At 38.3% G+C, this 19274-nt stretch overlaps 1 protein-coding gene across 7 annotated transcripts in view; it reads right to left on the minus strand.

The window, feature by feature from the left end:
* Positions 1-18183, minus strand: part of nptx2a (neuronal pentraxin 2a) — a 32685-nt gene extending 14502 nt beyond the window's left edge. For 3 of the 7 annotated variants that reach the window (XM_073940722.1, XM_005164292.6, XM_073940714.1), the window contains exons 1-3: positions 16785-18183; positions 9741-9954; positions 6434-6678 (exon numbers count right to left, since the gene is read on the minus strand). In XM_073940722.1, coding sequence (XP_073796823.1) covers positions 6434-6678; positions 9741-9954; positions 16785-17219 — 894 coding nt within the window. In that variant the 5' untranslated portion in view covers positions 17220-18183. 7 annotated transcript variants of the gene reach the window in all.
* Between the last annotated feature and the right edge of the window lie 1091 nt (positions 18184-19274).

The raw sequence follows: 19274 nt of genomic DNA on the forward strand, positions 1-19274 counted from the left end.
CGATGGATGTGTGAATGCTCTTTTCGGGAAAAATTCTGTAACGTCCTCGCCTGTGTGAACAGCGCTTTTTTGAATATACTGGATATTTACCTGTATCACTGTGTGAAAGGGACAAATGACACATCTTACTAGTGATCATGTGATGAATGTTAATTAACCATCTCATCGCGCCAAGGAGAGGTTTGGGAACAAATGAATCGCTGAACTAATCATATTAGAGTCGCTGGGATAATTGGGTAAAAATAAATGCATATTATAAGACAATGACAGTGTTTTTTGACCTTCACGCAAATCAGCATGTTGTTAGAGACCCCTAAAACCAAAATATGACCTTTTATAATGCAAAATAGTGGCTCTTTAAGTCGACATTCTTCAAAACATTGTCTTTTTTGTTCAACGAAACTCAAACCGGTTTGGAACAAGTGGAGGGAAAGTAATTGACAAAATGTCTGTGATGGGATGTAGATATGCAGGATGGAGAGTGTCTCTATGAATCATCATAACATAAACTCTCCTCTATAAAGTTGTATCTGACGCTTAAAATATTTAATCCCCAAGTCAGACACACATTGAGTTTGACAGCTACCGCATCTTGAGTCTGGGCCAGGATATTAATGTGACCGCACCTTTAACCATCAATATGAATAGTGAGGTAAGGGATTTACTAAAACTGACAAGCATAAGGCTCAAATTATACTTGGGTTTGAACGCCTACACAAGCACACACATCAACAAATGCACAACAAATGCTCAGTTTGGTCGTGTGTGTGTGTGTTTAATGAATATTGATCAGTACCTGAGGTGATCATCATCATGGCAGCTGTACTTCTGCCACGATGTCGCAGAAACATAGATATGTATTTTTCTATTTTTTCTACTTTACATGTTTAAGATCCTTTTTAGGTGGTTCATGGTTAGGACAAAAACTTTGCATTCAACATGAAAAATATTAATTTTATCAAGTCGCAGTGTCACATGTAGGATATGGTATAAGCAGTGCTTAATTTGTGAATTGCGAGTTCCCGGAACAGATCGGGGTAATGGATCCGGCATGTTACCCGAGGATGGAGAGGTGTCGCACATAAAATTGGGGTGGTGGGGGCGGTTGGTGCGGTTGATGGCAAAGGGGTGTCGCGGACGAAAGTGAGCTGGGCGGGGGGTGTCCATACCTGTCAACCCTCCCGTTTTTCCCGGGATTCTCCCGTATTTTACCGTTCTATCCCGCTATCATCCCGTAAAGGTATTTTCCCGTATTTCTCCCGTATTTTGTTCTCTGAACAGCCGAGCCTCCCTATACGCAACCCATACCGCCGAACCACCAGGGGTCGCCCCTTGCTCTAAAACGTGAGACTCCTGTGCTTTCGCTTTTTTTAGGAATGAAAACACTTATAAACAAATATTAAAAACGGCACGATTTTATTTCCTTCACAGGTGCCGTCGCCCATCCTATACAATCCTCAAAACAGTGATATAATGGTGCGTGACTGTCAGCTGACGCTCCATAGTGATAAACAGACGCTGTTTCCCAAACAGATTCTGTACACGCGATTTGAAGCGGAGAGAAAGTCTGGCTTTTGGGTGTGTGTTTAAACAGACATACACACATAATTAATAATAATAACATATAAGGATGTCGATCTTGGTGAGTTTTTTTCCCAAACACAACTAATTTAGTCTTAAATGAGCATAAAAAGTATTATAATGTTAGATGAGTGCATTTTTAAAGTGACACGTCTTATTTAATGTAGTAAAAAAAAAATCTTAATAAATGAGAGGCTCATTCGTTGCTCTTTAACAGGGGTCACCAATCACGGTTCTGGAGGGCCGGTGTCCCTGCAGGGTTTAGCTCCAACTTGCCTCAACACACCTGCCTGGGTGTTTCAAGTATACCTAGTAAGAGCTTGATTGGCTTGTTCAGGTGTGTTTGATTAGGGTTGGAGTTAAAATCTGCAGGACACCGGCCCTCCAGGAACAAGTTTGGTGACCACTGCTCTTTAAATAACACAATAACAATAATTTTAAAACATAATACTGACCATTTAATTGTTTATTTACAATAAAACAGCTCCAAATGAACACATTTAGTAATTTGAGGATATTTTTTTAAGGGGGGGATCCCCTATTATGTTCCCAATGTTGACAGGTATGGGGGTGTCGCGGACGAAAGTGTGCTGGGTGGGGGGTGTTGCGGACGAAAGTGAAGAGGGTTGGGGAGTCGCAGAAAAAAGTGAAAGTGAAAAGTGAACAGGGAAGGAGGGCGGTTGAGGAGGGGGATCGGTAAAATGAGGATCAGATTTCAGAGGTGCTGGATCTGGAATGTTCCGGCACAAATTAAGCCCTGGGTATAACGCCCCATTCACACGGGGCTTCAGCGTCAACGCTTGACTGAAGGCGTGTCTGAAGTTGGGGCTGAAACGATCGTCATAGAAGCGTCAGCCAATGAAATTCAGTCAGCATTAGGCCACTGTCTAGCTGGTGTATTTGCATACAGCGATCTGATTGGCTGACGCTTTCGTCGGCGCTTGAAAAGTTGAGCTAGTCCTTCTGCAACGAGCAACGCCTCTGAAGCGGCGCCGACGGATCCACAATGCAGTTCGGCAACGGCTGACGTCACCCATTCAAAGTGAATGGGAAGCGTTAACGCTGACGCCCCGTTTGAATGGGGCGTAAGAATGAAAAATCTCCTTGATCATATTTCACCATGTAATAATATGATGCAGATTTACCTTGATGACCAACAAAAACCTGCTCTGTTTGAACTGGGCTTGAACTTTAACTTGATTTGCTGCACAAACGGTTTTGCCTGCTAGATGTTGCTGAAATTTTGCAGAAAGTTTCAGATTAAAAATAGGAAGATGGTCAAAATGGCAGCATGGTGGCGCAGTGGATATTGGAAGGGCATCCGCCGCGTAAAAAAAACATATGCTGGATATGTTGGCGGTTGATTCCGCTGTGGCGACCCCAGATTAATAAAGGGACTAAGCTAAAAAGAAAATGAATGAATGAATGAAGGTCAAAATGGCAGCTCGGTGGCGCAGTGGGTAGAACAATCGCTTTGCAGCAAGAAGGTCGCTGGTTCGAGAACGTTCCGCTGTGGCGACCCCAGATTAATAAAGGAACTAAGCCGAAAAGAAAATGAATAAATGAATAAAAATGCCGTGTGCAATTTCAACATGAATCTCCTTTTATGAGGGTGATAAACCTCCCAAATATTTATGATATATTTATTAATTTCACAAATATTTGGCTGATTTCACTATGCTCGTCGACAGAAAGCTGCTCGGTTTGAAAGAATGTCTCAAGGAATCATCACAACACGAACTCCTCTCTATAAAGTCGTTTCCGGCGCTTCAAATATTTATATATTTAATCTCTAAGCCGAGACTTACATTGAGTTTGACAGCTACTGCACCTCGAGACCAGGCTGTTAATGCATTTAAGTGGAGCGGTATGCAAAAAGTACAAAAACACGCAACATTCAGACACAAGTAATGAAGCACTGGGGTATGAGATGAGATTTAGTGGAGTGAGAAAAAAGCACTGAAGACACTCTTGACAGGTAATCAGATTCAGCATGGCAGCATCTCTTACTCTCCTGTTCTTTCCGGCTTGACGTCTAGACACACACACACACACACACATGTGTATGCGCACACAAACACTGTACATGTATAATGCATGTGGTGCAGTCCTGGCAGACAAGATGCCTCTCTCAATAAGCAAGATGCCAAACTGACACTTCCTGAGTGAGGTATCATGGGATTTTTTTGCAAGGCAGATTCACTTTCTGGCTCTCTCAAGACCCTCAGGTTACACACACACACACACACGGCGATACCTCCACAATGATCCAGAGATATACGCCATATCCATGGTTACCGAGACATGCTAACCTCATTTACGGACGAAATATTGGAAGCTAATTTTCCCCAAAGAAAAGCAGCTCGGTTTCATAGTCTTGATTTAGAACCACGGAGGACATATTTAATTCATTTATGTGTGCTTTAATGCTAGACTTTGATATCATCAAGGGTCTTGTGCAACAACAGCCTCTGAAAGCTAATCATCTTATATTCGTTTTTATTAAAAGTGCATGTGAAAACCTTTTCATGTTTCTCTTGTGTGTTGCTCTATGGCCGGGAAAGCACTCGGAGATGTTGAGGGAGAGAAATGAGTTTGTCGCAAGTCCTACAAAACAATCTAATTGCGAGAGTCTCATTTCAAAGAGCCTCATGCATCTGGGAAATGCTTTACAATGTTAACTGTAACAGAGTGATCTGGTTTGTTTTAGCCTTGGGGTTTCTGCATTGTGCATCTTTACACGATAACTCGATTTTTTATGATGTATGGGTTAAAAAGTGCGGACTGTGTGTAGAAATGACTTAATTTACATATTTTGTGAAGAAAAGGTGAGCAGTAGGTAAGGACAGACAGACAGACCGGACAGACAGACCGGACAGACAGACAGACAGACAGATAGATAGATAGATAGATAGATAGATAGATAGATAGATAGATAGATAGATAGATAGATAGATAGATAGATAGATAGATAGATAGATAGACAGACAGACAGAACGATAGACAGAAAGATAGATAGATAGATAGATAGATAGATTTATAGATAGATAGATAGATAGACAGACAGACAGACAGACAGACAGACAGACAGACAGACAGAACGATAGACAGAAAGATAGATAGATAGATAGATAGATAGATAGATAGATAGATAGATAGATAGATAGATAGATAGATAGATAGATAGATAGATAGATAGACAGACAGACAGACAGAACGATAGATAGATAGATAGATAGATAGATAGATAGATAGATAGATAGATAGATAGATAGATAGATAGATAGATAGATAGATAGATAGATAGATAGATAGATAGATAGATAGATAGATAGATAGATAGATAGAGAGACAGACAGACAGACAGACAGAACGATAGACAGAAAGATAGATAGATAGATAGATAGATAGATAGATAGATAGACAGACAGACAGACAGACAGACAGACAGACAGACAGACAGACAGACAGACAGACAGACAGAACGATAGACAGAAAGATAGATAGATAGATAGATAGATAGATAGATAGACAGACAGACAGACAGACAGACAGACAGACAGACAGACAGACAGACAGAACGATAGACAGAAAGATAGATAGATAGATGATAGATAGATAGATAGATAGATAGATAGATAGATAGATAGATAGATAGATAGATAGACAGACAGACAGAACGATAGATAGATAGATAGATAGATAGATAGATAGATAGATAGATAGATAGACAGACAGACAGACAGACAGACAGACAGACAGACAGACAGACAGAGAGACAGACAGACAGACAGACAGAACGATAGATAGATAGATAGATAGATAGGTAGATAGATAGATAGATAGATAGATAGATAGATAGATAGATAGATAGATAGATAGATAGATAGATAACATATTGTAATGTAGTCATATGTGTACAAATACAAGCGCAGCCGTTTAGAGGTCATCTCTGGTTCATGATGTCAGAATTTACCGGTATTTTGGAATGGATGTGTGAATGGTCCTTTCAGGAAAAAATCCGTAACGCCCTCGCCTGTGTGAACAGCGCTTTTATAAATCTACTAGTAAATTCGTTCTGGAAATTTTCCCGGATAGTTATATATATTTTAAAATTATTTTTATATTTTAGATTATTTTATATTTATTTAATATTCAATATTTAATACTTATTTTTAAAATATTCATTATTTTATATTTATTTAATATTCATTATTTTGCATTATTATTATGTTTCAGATTGTATTATATTTATTTTATATCATTTTTTATTGAATATTCATTATTTAATATGTATTATTATATTTATATTTTAGATAATTATATATTTATTGTTTTATATTTATTTCATATTTATTCTTATTTATTTTTAGCAATAGCTTGTATAAATTAAAATGAATTCTCTGTCAAATCCTGAAACTAAACTAAATAAGAAACAGAAGAAAAGACCACAGTCTGCAAATTTCTATATGCAAATTAATATGTAGGGGAAATATAAAACAAGCACACACAAAGCACCACACACTGGTTAATTGACAATCCAAAACTAATATTGCTTAAGGGGGCTATTAATATTGACCTTAAAATGGCTTTAAAATATTAAAAACTGCTTTTATTCTAGCCAAAATCTTCTGTCAGCTACCATTAAAAGTGCTTTGCTGGTTAGAAACATGATTGATATATTTTTAATTAAAATATAAACTGACATTTAATATAATTATGATTACAGAGAAGATTCTAGTTTTGGATATGTGAAATGGCGTAGCCCTGGGCACATATTTTGCTGTTCTCAAAGATGTAGCCCTGGGCACATATCTCCAATGTCCAGCAAACGGAATCAATCTCAGCTCACCTTATCATTGACAAGGAGCTCCATTGGACTGTTTCCCCACTCGATCAGCACAATCTCATTGGCTTGTCCGGGCACGCCGTATGAGAACGGGGTCCCGATTCCAGGACTGGCGCTGGACTTAAGCCACATGCAGACAGTGAAGGCGTACATCTCCGGCAGACTCTTCTTGATGCGTCCGTACAGGTAGTTGGTGCGCAGAGGCAGAGCCACTTTAAAGTCCTCTGGAGACTTGAACGCGCTGTTACCTTTAAAACAGAGAACGATTTGCATTGAAGGGCAGGAAGATGCAGAAAATGCTGACCTGAGATGGCGCTAATTTGATGTGATTCAGCTAATTGACTTGGGGTTTTGCTTTCGGGTTGGGTAATGAAATGAGCGATCTGTACCGACTGGTGTAATTGCGCTGATATGGAGTGACATGCAGGGGCTGTGTAAGGTGAAATAATGATGTGGGTGCTGATGATGCATGGGCGGTTATCATTCGTTAATCGTTCGCAAACGTGGCCTGAAATCTGAATTCAGCAGGACGATGTGTCCGTCCAATGCTAACAGATGGGGCCTGCGTAAATCCCACATCTAAAAAGGCCAAAAGGAGCGATGAAGGCAAACAAATGATTGCAAATAGCAAGTTCGTTTACATGCAGACGTTCTCCTACTAGCTGGAATTGCCACAGTGGATGAAATCTGCCTCAAAAACAGCCCTATAGTGAACTCTAGGCAGTGAAGCATAACGCATTTTCCCCTGGTGCCTTGTTCAGCACTGGCCATGTGCTCAAGGTCTCAGTGATGACCTTGTAGAAAGTGTAGTCAATGATTTGTGTGTTTTTAAAATTTATTTTAACTTTTTATTAGGGATGCTATTTTATTTTATTAGGGATGATCAAATGTGTTTCTGTTCTGCTTAACAGCAATATAACGAGAGAGATTGTTTGAGAAATTGTTATAACTCTTCTTGAAGGTCAAGTTTACACACAATAAGATTATTCTGCCTCTGAAAAAGCTCAGATGATGATGTCAAGGTTTTGGAAGTTTCTGATTGGCTAATTGACAACATTTAGGTTAATGTGAGGCACAACTGTAGAATAGTGTTGAAGGAAAAGCTCAAACACACTGCTTCCTTCTGTGACAACATGGGAAATAAACAAGCCAGAATCAACAACAAAGCCAGATTACCATTAGCTGAATGACACTGGGGAAAGACTAATGTTTGGAGACATGTCCTGTGCTCTGATGGAGCTAAGATTGAACTGTTTGGCCATAATGAGCGGTGTTACATTTGGAGGACAAAGGGGAAAGAGCACAAGCCTAGAACACCATCCCAACTGTGCAGTATGGGGGCGGCAGCATCATGTTGTGGGGCTGTTTTGCTGCAGGAGGGACTGGTCCACTTCACAGCATAGATGGCATCATAAGCAAAGAACACTATGGAGAAATACTGAAGCAACATCTCATGACATCAGCCAGGAAATTAAAACTTGGCCACAAATGGGTCTTGCAAACAGACCACAACCCTAAGCATACTGCCAAATGAGTTTAAATGTGCTTTAAGGACAGCAGAGTGAATGTTTTGGAGTGGCCATCACGAAGCCCTGATGTCAATCCTATAGAAAATGTGTGGGCAAAGTTGAAAAAGCTTGTGCGAGCAAGACAGCCTACAAATCTGACTCAGTTACAGCAATTCTGTCAGGAGGAATGGGCCAATATTCTTGCAAACTATTGAGAAGCTTGTGAAAGGAGACCCAAAACATTTGACCAAAGTTATACAGTTTAAAAGCAAAGCTTAAAAAATACCAAGGAAATGTGTGTAAACTTCTGACTGTCTAGAAATTCTCAAAACAAAATCTCTCATTATTCTGGCATTTAGCAAATGTAAATCATTTAGGTAATCCTAACAGACCTAAAATAGTAAACGTTTAGTGTAATTTACCACCAGACAATTTTTTTAATGGTTCTGTTCCTTTTTTTAGAGTGTATGTACACTTCTGCTTTCAATTGTAGGTGTGAACATGTCATGGCAAGAAGCAGCTTAACAGAAAACTAGACATTAAAAGTTTGAGGACAAACTTTATGGTGGCTTGAGAAAGTCTGTTGGAAGTAGTTTATTTAGTTTGTAAAAGTTGGCTAAAATAATAATTAAAATCCCTGCAGTCACCAGTAAAGGCTTTAAAGTTTGTCCCTGTGTCTGTGGTTTGTTTATAGCATGAGTCTAGCATGAATTCCCTGCTGAAAAATCCAGCCTAAACCAGCCTAGGCTGGTTGGCTTGTTTTAGCTGGTCGACCAGGCTGGTTTTTGGGAGTCTAGCCAAAACCAGCTATATCCAGCTTAAACCAGGCTGGTCAAGCTGGTTTTAGCTGGATTTGGCTGGTCATTTTCCAGCCTGACCAGCTAAGACCAGGCTGGAAATGGCTGGAAACCAGCCTGGAAATGGCCAAAACCCCTCTAAACCAGGTTGGTCAACCAGCTAAATCTAGCCAACCAGCCTAGGCTGGTTTAAGCTGGATTTTTCAGCTGGGTTAGAATGTTGTTAGCATGATTCTAGCACGAATAAGCAGAAATTAGCATGTGCTAGCATGGCACTAGCAGGATTAGCATGTCAGTAGGATGTTAATAGCATGTTTTAGAACATTCTATGGGACAGTCGCTAGGGTGCTGGAATGGGTTGCTAGGGAGTGGCTCGGAATTTTAAAGGTCTTCAGTGGTTAGCTGCTGGCTAGTTAAATGTTAAATGAGTTCATTCCTAAGTCTGTAATGACAGTATGAGCCCATAAAGTTTGTCCCAATGTTAAGTCAATGGGACTTTTCGTTATAATGACCTTATAACGTTAAAGTATGTATAAAAATACAAGCTTCGCAAAAAGCTTTACTGAAAATTAATTCTATTCACTGTATTTTCAATCGAATAAATGCAGGTGTGGTAAGCATTTGTTGGTTTCTCATCCTTTGTTACATTTTTTTTCCCTCAAGGACTGCTTTTTTTTTCTTTGTGGCTTGTGGAAACAATACACATGTCTCTTCTCCTCATCTTAAGCTGAAATACATCTTCCCACATTTTTCCACAGTGAATGTGCGCATGCTTTTTCTCTTCGCCCTTCAGTGGTGCCTCTGCAACAGTTTTCATGTGGAGTTCAAAGCGGTTTGTGGCGGGAGCGAAAAGCCTTTGACTAGTCTACCTATCCCATACCGCAGACCAGCAGGTGAAAAAAAAGAAATGTTTTGAACTGGCAGGGCAGCACACATCAGTACGAAAACAAAAAGTGATAGACTGGGTCTTATTTTGACAGGAGCGAGTGAATAATTGATGCCTACTTTTCTCCAGCTCGGTGATCCTCTCCAGCAGGGAGTTGAGGGTGTTTTCGGTGCGCTGGCGGTGCGCTGCAGTCTCGTTGTAGAGTTGGCTTTTCTCTTCCTCCAGTTCGGCGACTCTGGTCAGCAGCTGGCCCTCCAGATCACTCAGACGCCGCTTCAGCAGGTCTCTCAGCTCACTGGGGAACGCTCCATTGGATGTGTTGGTGCGCAGCTGCTGCTGAATGACCAGAGAAACAACACTGTTTGTCTGCCTCAAAACTAACAGGTCACTCAGGATCATAAGGATCAAGTACATCAAAAAACTACAAGATTTCTGTCAAAGTAGGTCCACATAGCAAAATTTCCAACCCAAGCTCATTCTGAAAACGTAGCCCCGCGGACATTTCTGGAGACTACGATTTACGAGGTACATATGGCTGCATTTTGTTTTTTCAAGCGAACGCTACCAGACGGTGTGACGCCGCTCCTCATTGCGCTCGCTGGCTGACGGCTCTCCTCCGTGTGGAGGGCTTTCCCGCTGTAACTAGTTTGTCCGGTTAGCTCGTCAAGTTACGCCGCTGTAACTTGAAAGAGCGGTTCCAGAATTCAGGTAAGACATAAAAACGAATCCAAAAGATAAAGCGAACGATTTCATAACGGGCGAGAATACGGTGAAATCAGAAAACGCGGTCAAAATCTAACGAGGGTGTTTCTTTTTCTGGACAGCTTTTGTAAATCATCGCTTGGCTTTAGGGAAGAAGGAGAAGGAGGAAGGTGGCTCCTCATTCGTTCAGTCGGACAGACGGTCGCTCGACAGCGGCCTCTGGCGGCTTTTTACGCTAGAACACATTGGCGAGAACAAAAACTGCACAAATACGTACCTCCGGCAACGTAAATCGTGGTCTCCAAAAATGTCTGTGGGGCTACATTTCCAGAATGAGCTTAGGTTCAAATTTCTCTGGCCCAGCTCTGGCCCACACAATCAGCATTTGCTTGGTTCACATGCCGCAGTGTTACGATACATGACTGGACCAAGTCTGACTTCCAGACAAGGGCCAAACATGGACCATATCTTGACCAAGGCTCAGTGAAGTTAATAACCCTGAACTGGTTCATATATATATATATATATATATATATATATATATATATATATATATATATATATATATATATATATATATATATATATACACACAGTTGAAGTCAGAATTATTAGCCCACTTTGAATTGTCTTCTTCTTTTTTAAATATTTTACAAATGATGTTTTAAAAGGGCAAGGAAATTTTCACAGTATGTCTGATAATATTTTTTCTTTTAGAGAAAGTCTTATTTGTTTTTATTTTGGCTAGAATAAAAGCAGTTTTTAATTTTTTAAACACCATTTTTGGGACAAAATTATTAGCCCCTTTAAACTATATTTTTTCTCGATAATCAACAGAACAAACCATCGTCATACAATAACTTGCCTAATTACCCTAACCTGCCTAGTTAACTTAATTACCCTAGTGAAGCCTTTAAATGTCACTTTAAGCTGTATAGAAGTGTCTTGAAAAACAAGTCAAATATTATTTACTGTCATCATGACAAAGAGAAAATAAATCAGTTATTAGAGATGAGTTATTAACACTATTATGATTAGAAATGTGTTGAAAAAAATCTGCTCTCCGTTAAACAGAAATTGGGGAAAAAATAAACAAGCGGTCAAATAATTCAGGGGGGGCTTATAATTCTGACTTCAACTATATATATATATATATAATTATTATTATTATTATTTTCTTCCGCTAGAAGTTGTTGAGATTGAAAATGAGATGTTTCATCTTAAGGGTTATCTATTAAATAAATTAAAAATGAAATCGACCGTTACTCTTTTCCCCATTCACGACTATACAAGTGAAACGTCCTGTTGTGTATTCTACAGTCTTTGGCTCCTAGTGCAGCGGTGTCAAACTCAAGGCCTGCAGGCCGAATACAGCCCACAATATCATTTTATGTGACCCGAGAGCATATGACTCACGGCAATTACGAATTTAAGTGTTTATGCGAGCAACACTAGGCAGCACAAATGAGCACCTTTGCATTTGGTGTGAAGTGTGAACCCAGCATTATTATAAAAGTCCACGCTGCTTTATATTGTATATTGATTATAAACTACACCTTTCCTCATGCATGCTTGTTCTGAGACCCAGCTCAAGATGATTTGTTGTGAGTTGTGTGTCTCTGAAGATATTTGTCTTTGTTTTTTTACTTTTAAACTTCTTAATCGGTTAAAAAAATCTATGTTATAATAACCCAAAAGACGTAATATCTACTTTGCATTCATGCAAACACATGTATTTAAGTGTTAAATTAATATGTTACGATAAAATAAAGAGACAATTATTGAACAATATGTTAAAGAGTAGAAACATTTACAATTATAACAGGTCTTTTGAGCACAGCCAAAACGCTGAAGTGGCCCTCAGTGGAAATGAGTTAGTGGCTCATTCTGCTGTAGAATAACACACTGCTGGGCAGATGCTGCAATAACAGTGAGGCTTTTAAAGGAGTGAACACTGACTGATGCAGGTATACATGAATCAAAACATTACCAGTTTTACCAGGCCTTTATTTTTAGTGTCTTTGATTGATATGCATTTAGATCTGCATAAATAGATTAAGATTTAAGCATTGCAATACACTTATGTTGCTATTGAGGTGGGATATTGGCAGATTTTGAGTTGGTTAAAATTAGCAAAAGGTTTAGCAACTAAAAATGCTGGGTTATCTTATCTCAAAATTGGGTAAAATATGAAAAATTGTGCACGTTGGGCTATCAATTGGATTCAATAATTTAACCCAGTGGTTGGTTTTGTGCATTTAAATAACCCAGATTTAGTCTCCTTTCCTTTTAAATGTCTTTGATAACTATACACTTAGATTTTAAATGATACATGAAGATGAGTGCTCAGCATGATTGAGTACACCCCATTTTGAAAATGAATATTTTCATCCATTTCTCAGTAAATATAGGTCATATATTTAACCCTGCCGGTCCTAAGCCACCCATCCTGCTCCGAGCTGGTATTGAACCAGCGACCTTCCGCATGGGAGTTGGTTGCTCTACCAAGGAGGCTAAAGATCATGGCCTATAGCATCTGTCAGAGGTCAGAGATCTGTTAGAGGTCAGAGGGGTGAGGTTTCCCTGCACGGCACTTACTAGCTGGCCTACGTTACATATATAATGGTGGATTTGAACAAAACAAATTTATTAAACAGATATATTTATCAAAATTATATTTTAGTTACAGAACATCTTTAGAAATTTAAAGATAACCCATTTAAATTCATGCAAAATGTTGCAATTATTATTTTTTTTTTTTTACAAATTACAACATTTCAACAGTTATATATATATATATATATATATATATATATATATATATATATATATATATRTATATATATATATATATATATATATATATATATATATATATATATATATATGTATATATATATATATATATATATATATATATATATATATGTATATATATATATATATATATATATATATATATGTTTCTCTTGGTTTTTGCTATTTTTGAAAATTATATTTAATATTTTTCCCTAACATATGCATTTGGGCTAATCATTTTCATTTTTAAACCATTATTGGAGTTTTTTTTTTGTTGGATTAGCTCCAGATTTGGCTTCAGTATTGACTAATCTAATATATATGCACAAATATAATATTATATAGCTTCCTATAGAAAACATTAATTTAAATATGAGATTTGTGAGGAGTGAACACATATATGCTGAGCACTTTATGTTGATATTGAGGTGAGATGTTGGAAGGTTTAAGGATTGGTTAAAATTAGCAATGTGGTACACTATAAAAATGCTGGGTTGTTTCAACTCAACATTGGGTGAAACCAAACCACTGGGTGTAATTTAAATTGCAATTTAAATTAGGTTGAAAAATTCACCAAATGTTAGGTTGTCCATATTTGACGCTACTTTGGATTCAAACAACTTAGTCATTTTTTAGATTGTAAAAAAGGTTTAGGGATGTGTTAAGGTTAGGGACAGGTTACATGAAATGAGTATGAATGGGGATTGGTCAATATCAGGGATAGTGTCAGAGGTGTATGGCTACACCCTAAACCTGGTTTCTCTAAACGTTTTTTTTTTTTCCTTCACTTTGGTCAATTGGTGAAGTTTGTTCCTCCTCTGTGGCCACTGGCTTGCTTAGTTTGGGACTTGTGGAGCTGCGCATTGATTGATTTACTCTTCAGTGTTTGGACTTTCAGCAGTAAAATTTAAACTTCACTGAACTGAACTCTGAAAACTGGACTGACACGGTTTCAGTTTACTAGGACTTCTGTGTTCAGCTGCTTTGACACAATCTACATTGTAAAAATGCTATAGAAATAAAGATGAATTGAATTGAGTTTTTCTAAAAAATGACGGGTTGTTGTAATCCAATGTTGGATCAAATATGAACAAACCCAACATTGGGTTAATTTTTCAATTAAATTTTGATTTTCCATATTTTACCCAATACTGGGTTACAACAACACAGGTTTGTCATTGAAATGTCAATAAAATTACCATATGGTTCCTTGCAGCCTGATCTCATGAGGAAACGTAAGTATTTTACATTTTGATAGTTTAGTGGCTAATTCGTACGAGTTCAGTCATACGAAACGATTTTAAAAAGGAGGCGTGGCACCCAACCCCACCCCTAACCCCAACCGTTATTGGGTGATGAGCAAATCGTACTAAATTGAACAAATTAGATCGTACAAATTCATACGAATTAGCCACTAAATCAAAAAGTTACGAATTGCCGTGAGATTGTGTTGGTTCCATAACCTGTTAAAGGTTGGTAAAAACTAGCTGCAGGTTTAGTGATATCGGTAGTTTTAAGGATTGCTTAAGGGATCAACAGTAAAATAAGAGATGTAATTTAAAAATGACCATACGTTTAAATGCATGCTATTTTAAACATCACGCAATTTAAAGGATATACTGTATTCACAATATAAGGCTTTGGATCAAATGAATAGCAGTTATCAAGTTAAAGATTTATAAAATGTGTTTTTTATTTAAACTATTTTCCCTGTTTTCTCCAAAACTAGAGTTGTGTTTTTCCTTAGAATCCTTAGTTTAGCTTACTGAGAGGGAAAGTCTGACTTGTGACAGAGAGACTTGCAAGTGAAGAGAACAATATACTCTAAAAATGCTGGGTTGTCATAACCCAATGTTGGGTCAAATACAGTATGGACAACGCCAACGTTGGATTAATTATTCATTCATTTTCTTTTCGGCTTAGACCCTTTATTAATCTGGGGTCGCCACAGCGGAATGAACTGCCAACTTATCCAGCACGTTTTTACACAGCGGATGCCCTTCCAGCCGCAACCGATTTCTGGGAAACCTTCACACACACTCATACACTATGGAAAATTTAGCCTACCCAATTCACCTGTACCACATGTGTTTGGACTGTGGACATCCCACGCAAACGCAGGCAGAACATGCAAACTCCACACAGAAACACAAACTGACCCAGCCGAGGCTCGAACCAGTGACTTTCTTGCTGTGAGGCGACAGCACTACCTACTGCGCCACTGTGTTTCCCTGGATTGATTCATTTTTATTCGATTTAAAATTATATTTTATAATCCAACAGTTGGGTTAGTCCATATTTGACCCAAGGTTGGGTTACAACAATATTATTTAGTGAATGAAAATCGAAACCGTGAGATAAAAAGTTTGAACAAAAATTACATTTTTAAATGATTTTGTGTAAGAAACAAGCTTCCCTTTTATATATTTTTGATTTGATGTCAGTAAACAATTATAGAGTAAATAATTACAGGTTCAACTGTTTACTGGTATAATTAAATATGAATAAAGTATTAGATGAAAGAGCGTTATATCAAATGATTCTACAACAAATCAAACAAACTGTTCTGTTGATTTCACCAATAGTCATGTTTGTAACTCAATTTATTACTAATCTAGTTATATATGATAAAAATAAAATGTTTAGAGCTAATTAGGAGTCAAGAAACCAGTGTTCCTTATCAACAATTCATTGTTATGTATGATTAATTAATAATTAACTAACATGTATTAAATTCTAGTGATTTTGAATAGAGACCAGTGTTGTTCGGGCTGATAAATAATTCATATCTACTTGACTCTTTACTTTCCCAGCAGCTGTGTATTGGTGCATTTAATTTCAGTAATTCAATGCATCATTTGATTTTATTGTATTTTTCATGTGACTATCTGAGTGTTTAAAACCCCATACTGGTCAACCGGTTGCAAGAGCATGATATAACAGATGAGCCTCTATCAGATTACCACATTGAGGAAAAAGGGGGTCGTGGGAATCCCTTATTATGGTGGGCATATGCCTTATTTTCACATACCAATGTTGACAGGTATGACCCTATGTTCCTGAGAAAATTCAGCAAGTTTGCTATTTACAAGCATGAACTCTTGCCCCCATTGACCTCTGTAGTATTTGTGTTTTCTGCTATAGAAGTCAATGGTTACAGGTTTTAAGCTTTCTTCAAAATACGGATTGATGGAGAGTAAAATGGTCAGTAAATTTACATTTTTGGGCAAACAATCCCTTAAAGCAGTGATGTCTAAACTCGGTTCTGGAGGGCCGGTTTCCTGCTGAGTTTAGCTCCAACTTGCTTCAACACAACTGGTGGTTTTCAGTTTATCTAGAAAGAGCTTGATTAGCCGGTTCAGGTGTGTTTGATTAGGGTTGGAGCAAAACTCTCCAGGACACCGGCCCCCCAGGACCAAGTTTGGACACCCCTGCCTTAAAGTGTCCTTTATTTGGTAATGCAGACTAACCATGCTGGTGCATTTTACTACTTGCGTTTTAATACTTAGAGGTTCTAGACGTGTAATCTTCCCACCAATGAAGTCAATACACAATTTAAGCTTTCTTCAAAATGTCTGCATCAGTGCTAACAGAATAAAGAAACTCGCCACTTAAGATCTGTTTAAGTATCATTATTTAATAAGTGTCACTTGAACTCTCACCTCAAGGCTCTCTAGTCTGTCTTTCAGGCTCTGCATGGTCTTCCCCAGCTGCTCCACGCTCTCGGTGGGGTCCCGCGGCAGATCGCCCATCGTGTTCTTACTGTAATCCTTCCTGCGCGCGCTGCCCCGGGACCTGACGTCCGCCTCGCAGCGCGCGAGTTTGGAGTTGAGCTCTTTGATGGTGCCCTGCTGGCTGACGATAGTTTCCTTCTGCTGCAGGATGGTCTCTCGGAGCTGGATGATCGTATTCCGCAACTCTTCCTCCTGCGGGCTTGTGCTCTGCACACGGTTGGTGGTTTCCACCGGGCAGCTGAGGTCGGTGCCCGCGGGCACAGCCGTACACACGAAGCGGTTTCCTTTCGCGCCATTCGCGCCAGCCACTTTCCCGCTCCCTGACGCGTAAACAAGCAGCAGTGCCACAAATAAAGCTCTCATTACGACTGATTCGTTCGTCAAACCACATAAAAGGTGAGTCAGTTCAGTAAGTTTGACTAAATAAGTCGTTCAGAGTAAAATAAACGAAATCCGTTGACTCGTTGACATTCGAAAATACATTTGACGGTTAAAACAAAGCAAAAACACCACCTTGGAAACAAAAAATCGACGATAGCTTGATGATAACGCTAACAATAATCACTTAAAATCGCACAAAAGGCAGAAATACCTAATATTATCTGCAAGTTTCCTTTGAGGAAAAATGTCCTCACTCAACAAACTGTTGAAGTCTCCCTCGCAGACGGGTAAAACGCGCAGAACTCCGTCTCTCTAGTGGAAATCACACAGAAACAAGCTGCTGTCCGAATGTGTAGACTTTTCTGCAGTCAAGGCTCTTCTCTCAGTCGGTAGTGCTGAACAGACAGCTGCGCTTTAAAGCAGCATCAGTACCCCAAAGAAAGCTCTCACGACTTATTCGTTCTTCCAAACGAAAAAAGGTGAGTCAGTTCAGTAAGTTTGACCGAAGTAAGTCGTTCAGAGTAAAATAACGGAAATTCGTTGAGACGTTGATATTCGAAAATACAAATGACGGTTAAAACAAATAAAAAAACCGTTGGAGAAATAAAATCCGACGAGAGCTCGACGATAACGCTAATAATAATCACTTATAAGCAAATACAAGACAGAAACCAGAAATATTAGCCGCTACTGGCTTTAAAACACGACGCTTTCTTTATGCAGGGGCAATTTCCCTCACTCAAACTGCCCAACAAACTGTTGAAGTCCTCGTCACAGACGTGTAAAACGCGCAGAACTCCCTCTCTCTAGTGGAAATCACTCATAAACAAGCAGCTGTCCGAATGTGTAGACTTTTCTGCCGTTTGTAACGCGCGTGAACCCTCTTCTCACAGTCGCTGGTGCTGAACGGACAGCGGCGCTTCAACGGATTAAAACCGAATACTCCAGCGCGCGGATTGACTGAGCGTCATCTATATACGTCACTTACGCGCGCTTGAGTCACACGCGTGTAAATGATATTGGCTTGTTCTGCCCTTCTGTTAATGTCGTGCTGAATAAACTGAGATGCGGAGATCTTTAATAACCCGCCATCACAGCCAATAACTGCTCCTCCGTCTGTTTGACCCTTGTGTTCTGTTCTGTTCGGGCTCCGAAAATCACTATGACAGCAGTTGGTTAAAACATGCTGTAAAAAAGTAGGTTTTGTGACAATATTGGCCTCAGTCTTAGTTAATCCAGATTTCTGATTATTCCTGTTCAATTTTTGCTGAAAAAACCAAAGCATAAGAACTCTGCGCCCCAAATGATGCAGTATTTATTCATTACTGTATGTATACATACAGTTGCCATCAGAATTATTAGACGGCCAGAACGGAGAGCAGATTTTTTCAACACATTTCTAATCATAATAGTTTTAATAAGTCATTACTAATAACTAGGTTAATTAGGTTACCTAGGCAGGTTAGGGTAATTATGCAAGTTATTGTATGATGATGGTTTGTTCTGTAGACTATCGTAACATAAAGGGACTAATAATTCTGACCTTAAAATGGTGTTTAAAAAATTTAAAACTGCTTTTATTCTAGCCGCAATAAAACAAATAAGACTTTTTCCAGAAGAAAAAATATTATCAGACATACTGTGAACATTTCCTTGCTCTGTTAAACATCTTTTGGGTAATATTTAAAAAACAATTCTTTAGTAATAATTCTGGTTGCAACTATATATATATATATATATATATATATATATATATATATATATATATATATATATATATATATACATACATACACACACACACACAAAATTAATATAATAATATTATAATTACTGAATAATATGTTTAAAAGAGTTGTATAAACGAACAATGTATAAAAGTGTGCACATAAATAAATAATATCTGATTTATAAATAAAAATGAAGAATAAAGAAATGTTAAAAAATTAAGTTGTGGAAAGAAACAGAACTTTTGACCCAATTATAATATTAATATTAATATCAAATTACATTATAAACACTTTTTTATGTTAAAAA

This window comes from Danio rerio, chromosome 3 (assembly GCF_049306965.1).
Source record: "Danio rerio strain Tuebingen ecotype United States chromosome 3, GRCz12tu, whole genome shotgun sequence".
Taxonomy (NCBI): Eukaryota; Metazoa; Chordata; class Actinopteri; order Cypriniformes; family Danionidae; genus Danio; species Danio rerio.